This window comes from Rhagoletis pomonella, unplaced genomic scaffold, assembly GCF_013731165.1.
Source record: "Rhagoletis pomonella isolate Grant_MI unplaced genomic scaffold, Rhpom_1.0 Rhpom_scaffold_00004, whole genome shotgun sequence".
NCBI lineage: Eukaryota > Metazoa > Arthropoda > Insecta > Diptera > Tephritidae > Rhagoletis > Rhagoletis pomonella.
Window position 1 is genome coordinate 70,095,348 of NW_023458558.1, and position 23,144 is coordinate 70,118,491.

The 23,144-nt window shown below is 34.2% G+C and overlaps 1 protein-coding gene across 1 annotated transcript; it reads right to left on the minus strand.

Annotated features, from left to right (window-relative positions):
• Positions 1-12,842: 12,842 nt before the first annotated feature.
• On the minus strand, positions 12,843-15,820 carry LOC118738562. The gene is made up of 3 exons (XM_036469503.1): positions 14,983-15,820; positions 14,221-14,892; positions 12,843-13,149 (listed from the first exon to the last, which is right to left on the minus strand). The coding sequence occupies exons 1-3, from the start codon at positions 15,144-15,146 to the stop codon at positions 13,011-13,013; spliced, it is 975 nt and encodes a 324-aa protein (XP_036325396.1). The 5' UTR covers positions 15,147-15,820; the 3' UTR covers positions 12,843-13,010.
• Between the last annotated feature and the right edge of the window lie 7,324 nt (positions 15,821-23,144).

Here is a 23,144-nt window from a genome sequence, read left to right on the forward strand (position 1 = left end):
CCTATATGGGTCAAAAGCGTGTTAGTGGAAGATTAAGTTCACGATATTGCAGTTTTGAAAAAAACAATGTTTAACAAAATGGTAGAAAAATTATGAAATTTTGGATCTAATCATTTCGATCTTTTCTCGACCTCATTTGTAAAGAAATAAATATTGTACCAGCACGCTGGTAAGTTATATGCTTCGAGTCTGATGGTACAATCACTTGATGGAGCCAGCAAGCTGGTGTCGTATATTTCCCCTTTTATACAAAAAGGTTTTTGGTTGGATAAAATCTTAGGTTTTTTCCAGACTTCATTGTTTTTCTATACCATTACTAGTTGAAAATGTTTGCGTGTATACTTATATATATGTATATGTAAGTAAAAAATTTAGCTACCATTTTTAGCCACAACGACTTTTTTTGGCTCTTTTTTAGCCCTTTTTTTAACGGAATTTGGCTACCGCTAAAAATGATTCGCGGCAACACTGCTGGCAAATCACATCTATTGGGCCGGCCAACTGTAACACACAAGCGTGCGATATACTCATTGGTGCAACAGGTCGATTTAATCTGACATCCACGGCACCTTTTCTAACTTCACGATTATTCGTAATGACTCCAGTGCCACCTGGCAGCCTTTTGTGGCAATAGTATTGCCAATACATATTTTGAATGTTAGCTAAAGTGGATCATAAACTAGATGTAATACTAGTAATAACTTAACTCCAGCGCCAACTTGTGAGTGAAATTGTGAAACTATTGTGAAAATCGGTCCGGGCATTTAGGAGGATTTCACTCGCCATTTTTCTCCATGACTATAAGATTGATTTGATATATTGCCGTACCAAGTTCCGGTATTCTACCATGAACACTTCCAGAGATATACAGTAAGAAAAAATCGATTTGTATAGGAGGTGCCACGCCCCCTTTAAATCGCGAAATTTGTTCAGCCTATAACCATCCTTGGGACGTCTGAAGCAGGTGTCCGAAATTTCAAAATAATCGGTTCGGCTGTTCTCGAGCTTTGCGAACACATAAAAAACGCCTTTTAAAATATGATATAATATTATAGATTATAGATTTTGGAAGATTAGTATGAGTCGAAATGATTTTGTGTATGAGTGTCAAACGAAAGAGGTTTAAAAAGGTTGACATCTGTTTAAAAGGTTAAATTCAAACTATTTAATAATTTAAATGAATTATTAAAATATAGATATCAATCGAAATGATATTTAATGGGCTTCATTTCAAATATACATGTAAGAGGTTTCCATATGTTTAAAATCTCAAATTGAGTTCAGGGGATAAGTTAATTGAAAAAGTATGACAAGTGAGAAGTTTAAAAAAGCTTTAGTTTGAAAATATTTTGAAGATGGTTAAACCTCCTGTTTTTGAATTGAGTTTTCTTGAAATCAATTTTACTCAATGTAACACGTAGAAATTTCATACGCTCAGCGAAGCGGGTGAGGGCGATCTAGTTGTAATATATGGAGAACAAAATCCAAAATAATATTTTGAAGAAAAAATAATGACGTTAACAATATGTATTATAAAACAAAACTAGAGGTGGGATTAACTTTAAAACAATTACACTTAGGTCTCGTTTTATGTGGTTTTTTTTTAATGCGAATTTGCATGCAATTTCGCACACAGATAGCTTATGGGCCAGATTAGTTAATAGACTATTCTCTTAAGAGTTGCCACCTGTTAAAAAAGTTTAATTTATTTAATATGCGGAACGACGTAATTGATTTGCATGAAAATTTGCACACAGATAGCTCATGACCTAGACTGGAAAATGGGCTACTTTTCTTAAGAGTTGCCATCTGTTAAAAAAGTTTCATTAAATTAATACGCGGAAACGACTGAATGAAGTTTCATGAAATTTTTCAAGCAGATAGCTTATAACCTACAGTGGAAAATAGGCGAATTTGTTGGAAGAGTTACCACCTGTTAAAAAGTTTAATTAAATTAAAACGCGGAAACGACTAAATGGATTTGCATGAAATTTTGCACACGGATAGCTTATGACCTAGGTTAAAAACTAGGCTACTTTTTTAAGAGTTGCCATCTGTTAGAAATGTTTAATTTAATTAATACGCGGAAATGAGTAAACTGATTTACATGGAGGTTTTCACACAGATAGCTTATGAGCTAGGTTGAAAAATAGGCTACTTTTTTTAAGAGTTATCACCTGCTAAAAGAGTTTAATTAAATTAATACGTGGAAAAGTCTGAACGGATTTGCATGAAATTTTGCAAGCAGATAGCTTAGGACCTACAGTGACAACGAGGCTAATTTTTTAGAAGAGTTGCCACCTGTTAAAAAAGTTTTAATTAAATTAATGCGCGGAAACGACTGAACAGATTTACATGACATTTCACACAGAGTTAGTTTATGACCTATGTTGGAAAATAGGCTACTATTTTAAGAGTTATCACATATTAGGAAAGTTTAATTAAATTAATACGCGTAAATGACTGAACTGATTTGCACGAAAGTTTGCACACAGATAGCTTATGACCTAGACTGGAAAATAGGCTAATTTTTTAAGAATTGCCACCTGTTTGAACAAGAAATTTTGCTCAAAGATGGTTTATGACCTGGATTGAAAAATACGCTACTTCCTTAACCGGTTATCCGGTTACTACGGATTTCGGAAAGATGGTCTTAGACTGAAAGTAAGTCCGATAACTCAAGGCCCCTCCCGTACAAATTGGAATTTTCATATTACATACATATCTCTAGAAGTATTTGTGGGAGAGAACTGAAAATTGGTATAGGGATATGTATGTGAAATCAATGATGGCATTAATCGATTGTTGTTTTATTCAGTTAGTTAATTCGATTAAATTCAATCTGATCACAGGTAATCATGATTAATTTTAATCCGACAAAACAGTTAATCGTAAACGCGATTAAAAAATTAATTTTTAATCGTTAACTTTTAATTTGATCAAGTAGGTTTGGTGATTAATTAAGTTATGCTGGAATTTCCCTGTGCACACAAAGCAAGTTAATCCGGTATCGCTATGTCGGGCTTCCTCATCAATCTAAGCAATTTGGTGTGCATTTTCATTAACATATATACCAACAAAAGTTTTACAAACTAGGTTTGTAAAAGTTCCCAGTTTATGTATTACTAATAACAATAATTATATAAGCGTAAAACACAAAATAATTATTATAACTGGTGCTTGGTTTCAAACTCGGACAAACTAGACAAATTAATCAGATTTTATTTTTAATTGGATTAACGATTAATGTTTTAAACTAATCAAATGTAATCGCAGCCAGCGATTAACGATTAAAAAATGTTATCATTAATCGTACAGTTGATTACGACTAATTAATTTTAATCGTCAAACGCGATTAACATTTTAATCGTTAATTTTTAATCGTTAATCAGATTAACAGTTTGCCAACACTGTGTGAAATCACGTTCATATTAACGGAGAAAAATTTACGTTTTTGGAAAAGAGGCGTAGCATATTGCATATCACTTCAAACTTTTGGGGTAAAGCACTCAGGCTTGGTATGGAAATACATATGTATGTATGTATGTGAAACTAATACCATACTCATGGAGAAAAATGAGAGTTATTGGAAACGGTGGTGTGGCAACTCCCATGCAAATTGATTTTTCTATGCTGCATATCTCTGGAGGTTTTTATTGCAGAGGACTGGAACTTGGCACCGAGATGTGTATACAAAATTAATTCCATATTCATGGAGAAAAATTTGCGTTATTCGAAAAGGGGACATGGTTCCTCCCCTACAAATTTACTGTTTTATACTACTTATCTCTAAAGGTGTTCAAGGAAGAGTACTGGGACTTGGTACTGGGGTATGTAAAATCAATTCTAAATTCATGGAAGAAGATTAGGTTTATAAGAAAAAGGGGCGTGGCACTTCCAGTACAAATTTACTTTTTCTTGCCACATATCCCTGGAAGTGTTTGTGGAAGAATACTGGAATTTGGTATGGAGTTGTGTATGCAAAATGTATCAATTAATAATAATAATAGATTGGCGCTTACACATATGTTAGTGTTTGGCCGAGCTTCTCCTCCGACTTGTGGCGTGCGCCTTGATGTTGTCACACAAACCGGAAGGACCTACAGTTTTACGCCGAGTCCGAACGGTGATTGCATTTTTATGAGCAGCTGCTTTTCATGGCAGAAATACACTCGGAGGTTTGCCATTTCCTGCCGAGGGACGACCGCTGTTAAGAAAAAAATCCTTTTTTCTATATTTTTTTGCGATGCTGCTTTGACCTGGGCTTGAACCCAGGTGTTGTGGAGTGGAAGCGCGCACTCCTTACCACTACACCACAGCGGCCGACAATATATCAATTGCTCATGGAAAAAATGTGAGTTATAAAAAAGGAGGCATGTCTCCTCCCATACATACTAAAAACTTCGTAATACATATCCCTGGAAGGATAGAAAATCTGTCGAAGTATTTTAAATTTGTTATGGAGATTTATTTTATAAGTGCCGGGAGAGCCGGGTTTGGCCTTATAATCTAAAGCTCTCTTGAGGCATTTGCTACAGTAATGAGAAGTGGTATTTTATCAAGGCCAGGTTAATAAATTTGAGTTGGAAATATAAGAATCCGCCGAGGCACCTCCAAGAAGGTTACACGTTCACACGTCGTATACCTGGAACCATTTTAAGGTAAATTTAGAGGGATTGATATCTTTCGTATGCCTAGCGAGCAGACAAGATTTTATAATTTCAAAGTTGTAAACGGCCTAAATAACTTAACTCGCTTAAAAAATAACGAGCTCTAACGAAATGGGCACAGAAATAAAACCTAACATCAATAAATTATTTTTCATATTTGTATAAAAGCGCGGGGTGAAACCCGCGGGTATAAGCTAGTTATTACATAATTCATGTATTTATTGTCGTATTTTTTTGGTTTTGGTTAAAATACAGATACAATTTTATTTAACTCATTAATGTTCACTTTTACATGGAATAAGTGTTGAAGTGAAGAAATAAATTCTTTTGTTTTGCTTAATATTGCTTCACTGCGGTTTTTTTCGAATTTTTTACATAGAGTATCTGAATTTATGAGGTTTTTGAAAATGCTGGAAATCATCCCCTGTTTTTGTATGAAAATAAAGAACTTTTTTATGCGGATTTTTTTGCGGCTATCTGAGGAACGCATATACCACATAAAAAAAGTCCTAAGTGTATATATGTGCGTGCGGGACGTTACTCTTCTTGCCGTTGAAAAATTAATTTTTTTAAAGCGATATTGTTGTATTTTATTAAAAGATATAGTGCTTAAAACCAAGGCTATTTGGAGCTTGTTTCAAGTAGTAAGAGGGGCAAATCAGATTCCTCAAATAAGTGTGAAAAGAAGTATGAAATAACAATATGTTGTAGTATGCCATTTTCGACACAAAAACGTGAGAATTTGAATTGCATGTCTTTTTTCAGATTTTGGTTGACTATTTCTAAGACCCGCCTATATACGTTTTTGTTATCTATATATTAATACGCTAACATAAATTTTGTCTCCGTTCGTTTGGCGATTCTACCGAACCGATTTCAAAACCAATAACACCGTTGGAAAGGCATTTTCCGTTTTTATGGTTTCACAATTCGTTGAAAATTACGGCCAAAACCGTCGTTTAAACATTTTCGAATTGTGTATAGATGTTGCTGCAACATGTAATTTGACATGTTTCGCCTGTTGTTTCACTACACATTTAAAATTAAGCTTTGAAATAAAGATAAATATGAAGATGAAGAAATAAATGATAACGATGAAATCAAAAAAAAGAAGGCAAAAGTGAAGATAAAGACGAAAATGGAGACAATGACAGATACATAAGAATTAGGGTAACTTAAAGGGTAAGAACATTTCTGCATTTATGAAGTGAAACTTCTTTAGCGGCAGTTGGTTGGTTGGGAGTAAATTGTCAAATTCAAGGGGAATAATGCACATGGAAATGGCTCTCAGCGGTTTAGCGGTTTGAGAATAAAAACAAAAAGAATGATGCCTAGAGGGACAGGCAAAAACGAGGATCAAAGTAAATTTAAACACTTTGAGGTAAAGGTGAAGAGGAATATGCAAAAATAAAGATAAATATGAAGTAAGGGATGAGGATGAAGATCGATATTGTTATCGATATTAAACTCGATATTTTTATCGATATAATAATCGATATTGCTATCGATACAATAATCGATATAGTTATCGATACTGTTATTGATTAAATAAACGATATTGTTATCGATACAATAATGGATATCGTTATCGGTATAATAATTGATTAAATAATTGATTTTGTTATCGATTTAGTCGTTTATATTGTTAACGATATGTACAATAATCGATACTGATGATTGTTATATTTATCGATGATTTATATATGTTTGTATATGTTATATGTTTATGGATATTGTTATTGGTATTTTTATCGACACAGTTATCAGCTAATCGGAACATGGAATGTGATCACATTACATGATATCACATCACATATGAAGAGACATCACATGATATTACATCACATAATATGATATCACATCACAAGATATCACGTGACATGACATTATATGATATGACATCACATTATATGCGATGACATCACATGACTTGACATCACATGATATGACATCGGATGACATGACATGGCATTACAAGACGTGGCATCTCAGGATAGGGCATCATATGGTATGACATCATATGACATGACATGAGAGGATATGACAACACATGACATGACATCCTATCACATCACATAAAATCATGTCACATCTTATCACGTCATCGCACCTCATCTCTTCTACGTGAATAGAAAAAGAAAAGGATAAAAGCAAAGATGTGAAAGATAAAAACAAAGATGAAGACCAAGGTAAAGTTACCGATTTCAAAACCAAAAAACACCGTTGGAAAGGTAATTTTCTGTAGATGAGGAGAGTTTTTATAGTCTCGAAATTGGTTGAAAATCGTCGTTTAAAAATGTTTTCCATATTTGTGTATGGTTGTGTTTGCAAACCTGTTCAATTTCAGCTGTTTCGCATTTTTTTTACTTCGTATTTGAAATTAAACTTTGAAATAAAGATAAATATGAATATGAAGAAACAAGTGATAACGATGAAGGCAAAAAAGGCAAAAGTGAAGATAAAGACGAAAATGGAGATAAAGGCGAAAATGGAGACAATGAGAAATACATAAGAATTAGGTTAACAGAGTTGAAATTTTCCGATAGGAATCGAAATAAAATCAGCCATAAAGGTTACTGAAATTTATCGAATCATCGAAGTTTATAATTATCGAAATTTATCCATGCTTATTAAGTTATCGAATTATTCAAACTTATCAATGTTTACTGAGTTGTCGAAATTTATAGACACAGAAACTTAGTTGTCCAAATTTACGGATAGTTATCGAGCTTTAAAAACGTGTGGGATTAATGAAATTTGTCAAGTTAAAGAAATGTATCAAGTTATCGATATTTATAGAATTATCACTATTTATAGACTTAACGAAATTTATCGAGGTGTCGTAATGCATGGAGTTCTTTCAACTTACAGAGTTATCGATAATTATTGATCGACTGAAATTGGTTGGTTCAACGAAGCGAAGTTTTTGGAATTTTCAAAATATATCGATTTATCGAAATTTCAAGGTTATATAAGCTTATCGATTTATCACTGCTTATCGAATTTAATCGTCTTAACAGAGTGTAACGAGTTATCAAAATGTTTAGATAGTTTTAGAAAAATGTGGAGATGTCAAAAGTAAAAATTTATAAAGTTATCCAAAGTTTTTACATTTTTGAGTTATCTAAATTTATCGAGCCATCGAATTTCACAATTATCGAAATTGGTCGAGTTAACGAATTTGGTTGAGTTATCGAATTTTAGTGTTCTTGAAATTCATCGAACTATCGAAATGTATCAAATCATTGAAATTTATCGATAAACTTGAATGTATCGGGTATCCAAGTCCTGCCGAAGTCCTCCAAAGACCTTCTATGATAAAAAAAAAGGCGTGAGTACTAGGTACTCATGAAATTTGATGTGTATACATATGCGAACGGCAAAGCATAAAAGTACGTTTATATATAAATATAATCTCAATCAAAGCTCGATAGCTGTCAAATTGGTTGTGCTTGTTATTCACACAACTCGAGGAAAAGTTAATCTTCTTCTCTGTGCCACCGTGGTCACTTTTTTTTGCGCACATATTAGGCCGTTTAAATATATTTATAACTGAATATTTTATTAAAAATACTTTACAAACCTATTTTCCTTACTAGCGTCAATTTTTGTTTACTTTAATATTTGACATTCCTCCTCTTCTTCTCAAGTATAATCGATAAAACTAAGTTGGACACCAAAAAGTTATCGGTTTAATCTGGGATATTTTTAATTATAATTTTGCATGGCTAATCTCTTTTTCTAATAACAGATTAGGGAGTTAGGCTCGAATATTAGGATAATCTTTTTATATGTAAAGCTATTATTAAGCGATTCAGTTACATACATACAAATGTAGGTTAGTTTAGAAATTAAATATTAATTTCAGTTAATTTTATTCATTTCTCTGATTGAATTTTTTTATTCATTTTCATTTTTAATTATTTTAATACATGAAATTATCGGTATGATTGATAAAATATACTTGTATATACTTGTCACTCAAGGGCGTTAAAATATCTTGGAAACACCGCATCAGTTATTGTTTTTGAGCTTATAGTTTGAGCATTTCTATTTGTATATATTCCTAAATTTACCAAAATAGACTACTAAACCTATGCCTAAAACCATCTACGAATATCAAAACCTGGGCATGAATCACGTATGACGACATTCGTCATATCGTCAACTCGATTCCAGTTTTGCTCTCCGTAACAGTAACTGTAGCCGTCATCGATTCGCCAACAGTTAGCGAGTTGTGAAACGAACGAATACAATGAGGTACAACCAAACTCGCTATCGTCTATCCGTGCTAGCTAACTTTGTTGTTGCTTTCACATGCAAAATTTTTCGTTAAGCGACCGCAACTCAAACATAGCAAGCAGCAAAGTGGCGAATCGATGGCGGCTATTATCACGTAACCGCTACACAAATGCATAAATCAGTGTTTTGACAACATCGTTTTGTCAGTATCGTTTGAACGACTATTGCTTCAAAGTTACGTGATTCATGCCCAGTTGCAACAAATGAGTCCATACATATTTATGTACATACATAGGTACAAAGCCGTATGCATGTGCAGAGTTTAAATAATCGGAAGTAATAATCATTTGAAGCGCATTTCCTCTTACTATGCATATGCCTAAATGTATGCAACCATTTGGCAAGCAAACACAGGGCGCTTCTAATGAAAATAAAAATTTTATGCTGAGATACACATCCTAAGCCCTTCGAAATTTTGTGCTGGGATATGCGTTACAGCTTTGCAAATTTTACCCCTACCGAAACCAAAGATGTATACACATCAAAAAATTTAGTTACGTTTTAGCAGACGATTTTCCGCTTAGTTAATTTGTACCTTATAAGTTTTGCTACGTGTTAAGTTAGAAAACCTCTCCAACGCTTCCAAAACTAGAAAAACTGTCAAATTTCGACAGTAACTGGCACTCTAGTCTATATATTAATACGCTAACATAAATTTTGTCTCCGTTCGTTTGGCGATTCTACCGAACCGATTTCAAAACCAAGAACACCGTTGGAAAGGCATTTTCCGTAGATGAGCAGAGTTTTTATGCTTTCACAATTGGTTGAAAATTACGGCCAAAACCGTCGTTTAAACATTTTCGAACTGTGTATAGATGTTGCTGCAACATGTTCAATTTGACATGTTTCGCCTGTTGTTTCACTACACATTTAAAATTAAGCTTTGAAATAAAGATAAATATGAAGATGAAGAAATAAATGATAACGATGAAATCAAAAAAAAAAAGAAGGCAAAAGTGAAGATAAAGACGAAAATGGAGACAATGACAGATACATAAGAATTAGGGTGACTGAAAGGGTAAGAACATTTCTTGAATTTATGAAGTACTCTTCTTTAAGGCCGGTCCACATAGAACTTTCGCGTTGGCTTTGGCGTTGGCGTTGGTTTGACAGAACGCACGTTAAAAGTATGCTTGCTACAATGAACGCTTGGCGGCGAATCCTTGGGCCACTAAATTAACATATTAACGACAGATAAATTAATATTTCATATCAATAATTGCATTAAAAACGATATTTCTTGCCCGCACTTGATTAAAAAGGAAAAATATTTCACATAATTTTATTTATTCGCAACAGCTGACGAGCGACGCACGCGAAAAGTTGAGAGTTGGCCATCTTTTTGCTTTGTGTTGGCGTGAGCGTTGTCGAATTTTGGCTATGTGGACGGCTGCATTTGAATTCATGTATTCATAGTCAGCTGTTGAAGCGACGCCAACGCCAACGCAACGCCAAAGTTCTATGTGGACGGGCCTTTAGCGGCAGTTGGTTGGTTGGGAGTAAATTGTCAAATTCAATGGGAATAATGCACATGGAAATAGTTCTCAGCGGTTTAGCGGTTTGAGAATAAAAACAAAAACAAAGATGCCTAGAGGTACGGCAAAAACGAAGGTCAAAGTAAATTTAAACACTTTAAGGTAAAGGTGAAGAGGAATATGCAAAAATAAAGATAAATATGAAGAAAAGGACGAGGATGAAGATCGATATCGTTATCGATATAAAACTCGATATTTTTATCGATATAATAATCGATATTGCTATCGATAAAATAATCGATATTGTTATCTATACTGTTATTGATTAAATAACCGCTATTGTAATCGATGTAATAATCAATATAATAATCGATATTGTTATCGATACAATGATGGATATTGTTATCGGTATAATAATCGATTAAATAATTGATTTTGTTATCGATTTAGTCATTTATATTGTTAACGATATGTACAATAATCGATGCTGATGATTGTTATATTTATCGATGAATTAATCGATTTTACAATCGTTGTATTTTTCTATATGTTTATGGATATTGTTATCGGTATTTTTATCGACACAGTTATCAACAGGGTTATAGATATACTAATCGGAACATGGAATGTAATCACATTACATGACATCACATCACATTTGATTTTATCACATGATATGAAGAGACATCACATGATATTACATCACATAATATGACATCACATCACACGACATCACGTGACATGACATTATATGGGATGACATCACATGACTTGACATCACATGATATGACATCGTATGACATGACATGGCATTACAAGACGTGGCATCCCATGATATGACATCATATGGTATGGCATCATATGACATGACATCAGAGGATATGACAACACATGACATGACATCCTATCACATCACATGAAATCACGTCACATCTTATCACGTTATCGCACCTCATCTCATCTACGTGAATAGAAAAAGGAAAGGATACAAGCAAAGATGTGAAAGATAAAAACAAACATGAAGACCAAGGTAAAGCTACCGATTTCAAAACCAAAAACACCGTTGGAAAGGTAATTTTCTGTAGATGAGGAGAGTTTTTATAGTTTATATAGTATATAGTAAATTGGTTGAAAATCGTCGTTTAAAAATTTCCATATTTGTGTATGGTTGTTTTTGCAACCTGTTCAATTTAAGCTGTTTCGCATTTGGTTTTACTTCGTATTTGAAATTAAACTTTGAAATAATGATAAATATGAAGATGAAGACAAAAAAAAGGCAAAAGTGAAGATAAAGACGAAAATTGAGATAAAAGCGAAAATGGAGATAATGGGAAATACATAAGAATTAGGTTAACAGAGCTGAAATTTTCCGGTAGGAATCGAAATAAAATCAGCCATAAAGGTTACTGAAATTGATCGAATCATCGGACTTTATAAGTATCGAAATTTATCCATGCTTATTTAGTTATCACAACGTATCGAATTATTCAAACTGATCAATGTTTACTGAGTTGTCGAAATTTATAGACACAGAAACTTAGTTGTCCAAATTTACGGATAGTTATCGAGCTATAAAAACGTGTGGGATTAACGAAATTTGTCAAGTTAAAGAAATGTATCAAGTTATCGATATTTATTGAATTATCATTATTTATAGACTTAACGAAATGTATCATGGTGTCTTAATGCATGGAGTTCTTTCAACTTACAGAGTTATCGATAATTATTGATCTACTGAAATCGGTTGGTTCAACGAAGCGAAGTTTAAGGAATTTTCAAAATATATCGATTTATCGAAATTTCAGGGTTACATAAGCTTATCGATTTATCACTGCTTATCGAATTTAATCGTCTTAACAGAGTGTAACGAGTTATGAAAATGTTTAGATAGTTTTCGAAAAATGTGGAGATGTCAAAAGTAAAAATTTATAAAGGTATCCAAAGTTTTTACATTTTTGAGTTATAGAAATTTATCGAGCCATCGAATTTCACAGTTATCGAAATTGGTCGAGTTAACGAATTTTAGTTTTCTTGAAATTCATCGAACTATCGATATGTATCATATCATTGAAATTTATCGATAAACTTGAATGTATCGGGTCAATTCCAAGTCCTACCGAAGTCCTCCAAAGACCTTCTCAGACAAAATAAAATTTAGTTACGTTTTAGCAGAAGATTTTCCGGTTAGTTAATTTGTACCGCCTAAGTTTTGCGTGTTAAGTTAGAAAACCTCTCCAAGGCTTCTAAATCTAGAAAAACTGTCGAATTTCGACAGTAACTGGCACTCTAGTTTTTATTATACGTCAATACATCTCAGTAAATAGGTATATTTTTGAAAAAATTTCCTGCATTTTCAATTCATATTTATGGTCACCATAAAGTAAAGTTGCATGAATTAGCGCAGCTTTCGAGCGTCTGAGGCATTTATTTTATTTAGATTTAAAACTTTTTAGAAGCACACGTTTTTATGACCAGACGCGCAGCTATCTAGGAGCAGTCTTGCCTTTTATGTTGAAGTTAAAAAACAAGGCGCAATGTACAAATTCCGTTTTCACTTTTATATTTAACCCGTTGATGACTTCAGAACACCTGCACTTAAAAGTGGTCGCGAATCGCAGCATCGCTGGCATGGCTTTTGACCCTCAATGCAGCAAATTTGACAGGGCTGAGTAAAATTGAATGGCGTCAATGCATCGTCTTCCCTACAAAAAAGAAAAACGGAATGATACCAAAAAGTGGAATACATACATTAATATGTCTTGGTGCAAACACATTTCATATACACGTATGTATGTATGTACTAGGGATGTTAATTTTTCGGCTTGTTCCGATCCCGGAATTTTCGGGATGGCGCTGTCACAATCCCGGGATCCCGGGACTAGTCCCGGGATTTATATATTCATTACTTTTCAACAATTTGAATAGAAAAAATTGCTTCTATATTGCTTGAGAAGCTCTCCCACCATGAAATAAGTAATAATTAAATGGGTTTGAAACCTATTTTTTTATTTAATGTGGCATTTTTATTTTTGCCTTCTGACCGCAGGATTTATTTTGAAGGTCTTCGTAATTTCAAAGATATGATTAATTCCAAAAATTATTCGAAAAATTCAATGCAATGTAGAATAAAAATATGGGTAACCAATGCAATAAGAAATTCCTTTAGAATTTAAAAAATTAAAATTTTTTGGATTCACAAGGACGAATAGGTAATTTTTATGCTGACAAAGTTGGAAGAACGGGATTCGAGGATTTTATCGAGTTTATATAAGACCTTAACATATAATTTCTTCAAAAACAAATATTGCGAAATATCAAGGATACAATTTTAAAATGACATTTTCAATATTTACCAGCCCTTCTGCACCAGGAACTTGAATATGTTTAAATTCTACAGGATTTCATCATTAATTTTATACCCATACTTCTTCTCTAAGCATATTTCTCTGAATTTTTTAAATCATTATTGAATTACTGACGTCAGAGTTAAAAACTAAAAACGCAATTTTACTATATTTGGCACATGATTTCACGAATATATTGGTATTTGTTTTTAAAATTTATTATTGTGCGGTGTTATATGTATAATGAGCTACACATTTATAAGATATTAATTGTTAAATAAAAAAGAAATATAGCCAATACTTGTCAAGAAAAGGAGTTTCTATTATTGCAATCCGGGGATTTTTGAGACCTTAAAAAGTCCGGGATCCCGGGATCCCGGGATTAACATTCCTAGTATGTACATAACGTTTCGAGTACGAGAAACTTACTCCGCGTACGATGGGAGCAACGGACTGATCACAGAATTTGTGCTATTGAACCGACCAAGGCTCACACCCGAGTGGATATGTGAAGGTACTGGCTGATCGTATTGTTCGATTTGTTGATGCTGCGTCGCTGTGGTTATTTGTGGTCGACGAAAGTTTAAATTTTGGAACTGCGATTGCACCGACTGTTGTGGTTGCTGAGTCTGATATAGATTCTGTTGCTGCGATATTTGGTTTAGCCGCACATAATGAGGAAAAGTGAAAACCTGCTGCTGTGAGTATTTACTATACTGAGAAAATGTTGGAGGATTTGGTAATGGTGGTAATGATGGCACTGGTCTTAATTGTTGACGTTGCTGATTAAAGTTTTGCTGTTGGCTAAGTTGTGAAAAAAATTGTGGGTCATACCGCTGAGGCCGAAATGGACTGCGCTGTAGATTTCGATTTACTACAGCTGGCGGTGCTGCATATTGTTGTTGAATCTGACCGATATGTTGTTGTGTAATAAATGTTTTACTTCGTTGATTGTCCAGGCGAGCTAAACCATTCAAAGGTAAACTAACTCCAATCGCTTGTGATTGTTGTTGTGTTGGCGTTGCATTCAGAAATCTTACCATAGGGCGAAAAATAGATTCTTTAGACGGTATTAGTGTTCGATGTGAAGGTTGATCGTACCTATTTCAGATAAAGCAGTCATTATAATATGTATGCAAATTATAAGAAACAACATTAAACTTTGCTACAATTGATAATCGCTATCACCACCTTTGCAACTGTTGTTGTTGTTGTGATTGTAAAACGCTCGCTTGTCGTTTGACATGGTTGACTGACTGTTGAGACTGGTAATTAATCACATTTACTGCGTTTGTGTTTATCAAATAACAAAACAACGAAAATGAAATGCAAATTACGTCTACTTTTGCGCACATATTTTAAGCGAAATTCACAATTTTTGTTTTAACGTATTTAACAATTTCTAATATGGCTCTTAAAAATATGTACATATATAAACATAGCAGTGTACGTACGCGATAAAAGCTATTTATTTAATGCGCACTTGTAATCTTCTTAAAGTCATTTGTTACCCACCGCGGTTCACAGTAAACTAAAATCTCATGGTATGTCGTTTGCAAGCAAAGCTCGAGCCTTGAAATAGTCAGTAGTTACGCCTCTAATTGTGAAGGAGCATAAATCTTTTCCATACCGGAATTGGCGATGTTAACGCTATTTATTGAGCTGATAATACTCTGTTACGCATATAATGGTCTATTGTCAACAATCAGTAATGTAGTCTTGTGTGGTTGTCGTTTTTTATTTTCTTGCCAGTCATTTCGGTAGTTATTTTATGAAAATCCATTTTGCTTTGTGTTTACTAATAGCGATTTCTTTTCTCGAAATAATATTGCCTTTATTCTGCCCTGCGCCAGGGCTGACAAGTTTTTGTGTTCTTTTATCAGCATCTTCACATGCAATTACGTGCTCTTTCTTTAAAATGTTGCACTCTGATAATGTTGCCATATAAGAAGGTGGCATTTTTTTCGAGAAAAGAAAACGCCATAAGATTCGTAAAAATGTGCAAAATAAAGAGAAATAGAAATGGAAAAACGAGAGCAAGTAAAGCGCTTTATTTTCAGTGAAATCGAACTTTATTGTACATTTATGTACCCGACGTATGTTTTGGAGATCGCGTTGACCAACAAAAATTTAAGTACTAATTTCTTGTGTACTTCCTATCTAGAATCAGTGGAGCATGTATAAAGTGACGATTATTTTTTTTTTTTTCAGAGCGGTACGCGTTCCGGAATTTTGTAAAAAAAAAACGTAGGTATTGGTATTTTATTACTTTTGTATTCAAACACGGTTTATATTAGTCGTTTTTAAATAACGGGTCTAGTTTTCAACTATAAATGTAGCTGATTTAATTGTTTGTGATGTTAGACTCGGTAATCAAAACAGCTTTTAAAACTCTGACGTTTAACTATATTTTTTCACGTGCCCATACTATATTTATTAGGGAAAATACTTTTTCTACGGGTGCGTTAATTCCAGGCATACATAAAACATCTTTAATAATTATGCGAAAGTTTGTACGGTTTTTGAAACACTCCGACTAATAGTATTCAGCAGCGATATTCTCATCGGCCCAACTTAAATTTTTTTCTTCTGTGGCCTAACTGCAAATAAGCGAAAACTCGTCGAGCTGCTGCTAATAAATACATGTATGATCAGCACATCCGTCACATTCTGTACTTTTTCCTAAGAAGGTACTTTTGTCAAATTTCGATTTTTTTCCACCCAAATAGCAGTTCGTATGTCTCCGCAAAATTCCACAATTTTCGCACTAAAATGAGTGCAAGATAATACTCCCATCCAATAACGCAGATTTACAAAAAAAACACAGTTGCTGCATATTGAAACAAACCTCTATATTCCTATGTAATTCGACGATCACGTCAGGTTCGAGGTACACTGAGCCAAAAGCACCATGGTTTTATAACTAAGTTATGGTTTGTTTTTTTCATGGTTAATAAGCCGATTGTAAGAAATGTGATTGAAGTTGAACATTTGAGAACAAATTCGTGTATACCCTGTGGGGAAAATCTCTAGTTCTGAACTGGTGCGCTTCTAGTACATTTAGACCCAGTACTGGTTCACGATAAACACTTTTGCATGCAAGCAACTGGCGAATTTAACATGGCGATGTCCTTGGAAGTGTCAATTGCCCCCCGCTGCATCCCTTTTTCGATAGTTCCGAACTAGTCCTAAATTCTATAGTTCCGAACCAGTTCTAAAATCGACAGATGAAAGTAAAAAGTACCAATCTTTTTGGTTCTTCCGTGTGTGCGATTTTAAGTTATTTTGGAATAAATGTGAATTTGGAAGAAATCAATTTGAAATTAAATTTGTTTGAATGATTGTAAGAAATGTACGTTTACATACCTTTAGCTGTAGCTGAGTTTGCAGAGGTGCTCGCTGTTATTTCCTAGATTCCAGACGGTCCCAAGATGTTGAAATGTTAACACAAATTTTAGTTTTGTATTACCAAGCTATGAAAAAGCATCTGCAAAGCGCAGAATAGAAGCGTATTTGAACGAAAAAGCCGCCGAACACATATGTATGTAAAGTAAACAAGCCCCCCGCTGCATCCCTTATTCGATAGTTCCGAAATAGTTCTAAATTCGACAAATATGATCTAGTTCGTTCTGCATCCCTTTTTCTTTAGTTCCGAACCATTTCTAAAGTCGTCACTTTAGATATAGATTTCTAGTGAAAAAAACTGAAACAAAATTAGTTTCTTAAAAGTACCACTTTTTGCCGATTTTGAACTGGTGGGGATCTAGTTCCCATCGGACTTGTTCCTTTTTGGCGGTAAAGACCTAGTATGGAACTAGAAATTTGATTCACTAGCCCGCGGTTTCCCTGCAGGGTATGACAGTGGCTGTCCATGCAGTGATGCTTGCTGTTATTTAGCAGTACGAATGCCGTGGGTTTTTCTTAATTACGATAAAGCCTCTGAGAAGTGCAGAATCAAATCAGACGACGAAGAAAGTTGATTTAAGTTGAATGTTTGAAGACACATTTATAAATCGGCTGTAGCTGAGTGTGCAGAGATGCTTTTGTTATTTCATAACATTCAGAAGATGCGTGATCAAATAACGTGAAAGGCAACATGTTAAAATGATAAAACTAATTTTTGTTTTGTATCTCGAAAACCATTTGTGAAATTCAGAACATAAACGTATTGAAACGAAATATCGCCAACCAAATGTTTGGTTAATGTAAACAAAATTGTGGATTATATTACCAAATCCGTTTCAAGTTTGAATTTGGTAAAATTAACCTATTTTTGGTTGATTTTTTGCTCAGTGTAGGGATGTCGGAAAAACATCGATGCATTGAAAATGTTCCATTCGATGTATAAATAGTCGATGCATGGACGCATCGATGTTTTTTTTGAAAACTGACATCTCTAGTACATTGAACTCTCTTTCCACGGTTTTCAGTTATACAAAAAAACGAAGTGACTTTGACCAAAAAATTGAAATGGCTCCAAAGAGTTCCCTTAGAAACATAAGTAGCTCAGTTGCAGTAGTTTATTTCAAATTTTGTACAATTTTTATATGGTGTTTTCGTTTCTACCAAAAACTGTCGCCTTTTGATTACACCTTTCTCTTTTCGTGTTCGATTATAAATTAGGGGAATAGGGTGACATAATTTTGTGTTCGTTTCTCAAAATGGCACACTCTTGTAAGGCAAACAAGGCACATCTTTGCCCTTTGAAGCTTTACCTGGGGAGGTGGTTGACTTGGAAATCAGATGGTTGTTTAAAACGACATTGTTATGAAAAACGTGAACTAGCAAAGGGCAAAACGGCAAAAACATGTTCTTTTACAGGGTTGAGTGTCACAATAAACAGATTTTGCACCGGGAAAAGGCAACATTTTTTACATGAAACGAAATCGCCATTAATAACATATTATTTTGTGAAACATTATCTGAAAAATCCTATGCAAATCGATGAATCGATGTATGCCCTTCGATGCGTCGAAAGATATCGATGTAAATTTCGATGCATTGAATCAAAGAAAAACATCAATGTAGTTTTGCCAATGACATCCCTAGTTCGAGGTCATTTGAAGGTCACGTAGGGAAAAATTCATTGAAATTCAATACAATTCTTCTGAATTTAACGGACCTCGAATTCGGGTTCAGCGAGTCTAAAGCCCCATATAAAATAAATCTCGAAGCGAGTAAAAACGGGAAATAATTTTATTAAGCCACGGTTAAAAGGATCTATGAATTAATAAAAGGTCCGCATTGGGCTTTGTGAAGGTGCTCTTTCAAATCGTCCATCGCTGTATTAGCACATCCAAATTTTGTTCGAAACATGGTTTTATTAAATTTGATGCGCAGTCATTGGACGAAAACTTTGATTTTCTTGCACCGTGTAGTACACCCCTGCACCTTCAGCTGCAGCTATATCCAAATCTCTGGAAGTCGCCAACTGGGTTCTTTTTAAAAAGAGCAAGCATTTACGAGCTTCATGCGGCAGCTTGACCAGAAAGGCTGTGGTTTATTATATTTTATAAAATAGTATTTAAGGTACACTTGCGTTTAGACAATTTGAAAATTTTAATATCGCCTTTATTTGAAATGAATTATTTTCTTGCGCCCATGTTCTCGAACCCTTCGATTGAAAGGATGAAGAAGAATTTGCTGATATTCCTCCTCATAATAAAGAAGTCTCCATAGCTAGGATTGCGATTTTGAGCTTTTTGTATTAAAAGTGGTGCATTTTATTTTTATTAGTAGGTTGGTAGAACGACTAAAATTTTGATAGATTTTGTGTATTTAGTCCATGTGGTGTTTGCGAAACCGAGATTTTTTTACTCTCGCTGGGAACAGCGCGACAGATAGCCCCAACGCAGGACGTATGATCACATAGTTATGTAGCTCCATGCCCGCCTGTTATTCGGTTTGAGGTGAAGGCAAAGACGCTGTCAACGGCTACGAAGAAAAAGACGAATATAAATATACAGACAAAGATTAAGTTTGAGGCTAAGGTGATATGAAGAAAAGGATGAAGATGAAGATAAAGATAAAGATGAGGAATATGTAAAGATAAAAATAAGTTAAACTTGACTTTATAAAAATAAGTTAAGGAAAAATATGGAGGTAAAGGTAAGGATGCAGTCGAATATGAAGACGAAAAAGATGGAGACAAGCAGTGGCGGATACAGGGGGCGTGCGATGAGGCGATGGCCCTTCTCGTGGCAAATCTAAGCAAATTCTTGATAAAGCTTATTTTGCATATAGGTATCTGGCAATTTGGTTGGTTTTTGCATACATTCGCTTTACGTGCTTATTTTGCATACTTGACAACATTTAATACATTTTCGGGGAAAAAGACGACAGAAATGCGTGAAACAAGGTGAATTAATACCTATGTTTTTATACTTCTGCCATCCCCTTATAGGAACTCTAATTATTCAACAATGTTAAATTACAAGAGAAGGCCATTTTTGTTTGATAATTTGAAAGAGCGTATTTTCTTTTCAGTGGCGGATCCAGCGTGGGAGGGTCGGTTTTAGGTGTTAAACTACGTATCCGTCAGTGGCGGACACCCCCCACGTTAATGTTCATTTCATTTTCATGTTAGGTTCATTTTCGTGACATATTTATCCATCGAATATCAAAGGTCCAGAAAAAACCTACTTCAGAAAAATTCAAAAACGGCATTAATATTTCTATGGCATATTTAGTTTGGCGAGTCCGGGTATGCCCTCTGTTTTTTCAATTCATTTACGAATAATTGCGAATTGTGAAGAATTTTCAGTTTCCAAAATTTTGATGTTTTCTAAGTTTAAATTAAATAAATAACTAGAAAAAAAAATGCGGTAAAGTGTGCTAAAGACCCATACGTTCTCGTCGAAGTTGAGTAGAGGGTATTCCGAGGGCACTGAAATTTGAGGATATATAATTCAGTAAATCTCGGTATTTAGCTCAGACGAAAGTATTTGAGTATGGAGCGCACTTTTTTGCATTCGTTTTCTTATATTTTTAAGTTATTTTTACTTATGAAGAAAACATAAGGAAGAAACTAGGGTGCATCGAGTTTTTCCAACGGATCTTTGACAAATAATATTTGATCAGACTAACAGATTTTTATATATGCCATCATCGAATCTTCCTATAACTAGCTGTTGAGCATTTCTGCTTGGAATCCCTTCTGAAGGATCTTAAACTTCGACTTTAAATAGCGCAGAAAGCAGACGTAGGCGGACAGTTTTATAACAGAGGTTTATAGCCAAGGATCCAAAATATAGCCCTATAAAAGAATATTTCCTGACTAGGCTTCACAAGCAAACAAAATTACTTTTATTTATTAAAAAATTTTGCTAAAAATAAATATCCCATAGCCCCATTTGAAATAGTTCAAAAGAATATAAATTTGTTTTTGTATGTCTACTAGTTTTATTTTAAGATTGGTCCATAAAAAACATAATGACGAAAGAAACAAATGCAGCTATTGAAAGCGCAGAAAGAAATCACAAAAAGAGCTATGTTCTATTCGACGTACTCAAAAATCCTTCCAACAGATAGATAGGTTATATATGTAGCTTGGGAAAATAAAGTCTAACTCTAAAGATAAAAGCAGCTTTTTGACATAACTTACAATGGGATATCTGTCAAAGAAACCTGCTTTTAACTTTAAGCTCTACCTAGAATTGCAGCGGACGACGGTAAAGCGGTCGACGGTTAAACGCTGTCAAAATCAAAACTCACGAAGACATGGAATGGCACATAATTGCGGCAACAGCATTTTTGCCGCCAACGTTTTTCGGTTGATTTAAATTTATTTCTATTTTTACCGCCCAGCGGGGGCGGCACATTGTTGATTACAATAATTTTTATTATTTTCACAAGTTTGCAAACGCTTTTAGCCATTTTTTAATTCCAGCAAATATACAAACACGCACGTACCAAACAAATAAAAATATTTTAATGAAAATTTCCAAATAAAAATGACAGTTAACGGGAGCCGACCTCAGCCGCACGGATTTCACTGCGGTTACTGAACAGCTGTTCGCTTTACCGTCGTCTGCTGTAATTCTGGGTACAGCTTTAGAGTCGACTTTATTTCACTATAACTATGGGCAATATGTTTAAACATTAAAGAGGATATCAAAGTTGATAAATCTGAATTTTTACCGGTTTTATTAAACAAATACTCCTGTTTGCAATGTGAAGAGCTGGGTATCTGCGACGAATATTCTTTTCTTTTTATTTACAAAGCCAGAATGCAGGGCTACACTTTAAACTAGTAACGCTACTTCGGAAATACGTTTTTCAACCCTTCGACGGTAAAAAAAAACATGGCTGCGAAGTACCAGGCTGACAGAAAATTCTTGGCTATGAACGTTTATTATAGCTCATTAAATTTCGGTACAAAAAGTGAACGTTTGAAGCACCTAAAAATTCGCGTTGATTTTTGTGAATTTTTTTGGTTGGAGACGTTTCGGATTTTCACCCACACAAAATAATTATATACATATGTTCTAAAAGACTCACGCGTTCGATGCAACGGAGTAAAGTTGCGAAAGCAATCCAAACAGTGCCAATACTGGTCGACGTTGGCTGCAGTTTTGGCAACTGTTGCTAGTTTTCAAGATTTTCCGAATGTGCATAAGTGCATTCATACATATTAAATGGGTTCAAAAGGAAAAATATACGGTAATTCTCTAGGGTTGGGTAACAACCCCTAAAAAAAGGTGCGGAAAAGTCGGGAGGGTTACCAAACGACGCGTTTCGGCCCCCCTAACAACAATCCGGAGGGGGGGAGTAATATTATTAACCATTTAAAAGTTATGAACAAAAGACTTTTGTTCAATTTCGTTGTTTTCTATGAGCAATTACCACCTCAAAAATGCACTAAATCACCAGTTTCCACTTTTAAAACACTACTAAAACGTTTCCGGTTATTATTTTATGCAAACCAAATCATTTATTCACTTTTATTTTATATATTTCGTTAATAAAACAGAGTAAACAAACTTTGCGCCTGCTAAAATTATTATAACCTCAAATCGCTGGTATTGCCACTTTATTTTACATTTCATTTGCGCTATTATACTCAGTTTACACTATACACTTCTTCTTCTTCTTTTTACTTTCATCTAAATAAGATATTGTAACCAAAATATAATAGCAAATTTCGCTATACCATGGCAGCGCTACTTTTATGGTTTACAGTTATTTTTGCTTTAATTAAAAGTAAGCGTCATGGAGTGTCAAATGTGCGATTTTACGATTTGCGATGTGAAAAAAAATTTTCATTATTTATCGAAGTATTGATTTTTATGGAAAAAGCGCCGCAGGCGAAAATTTTTAATAAAAAATCGCGCGATTTTTTATTAAAAATTTTC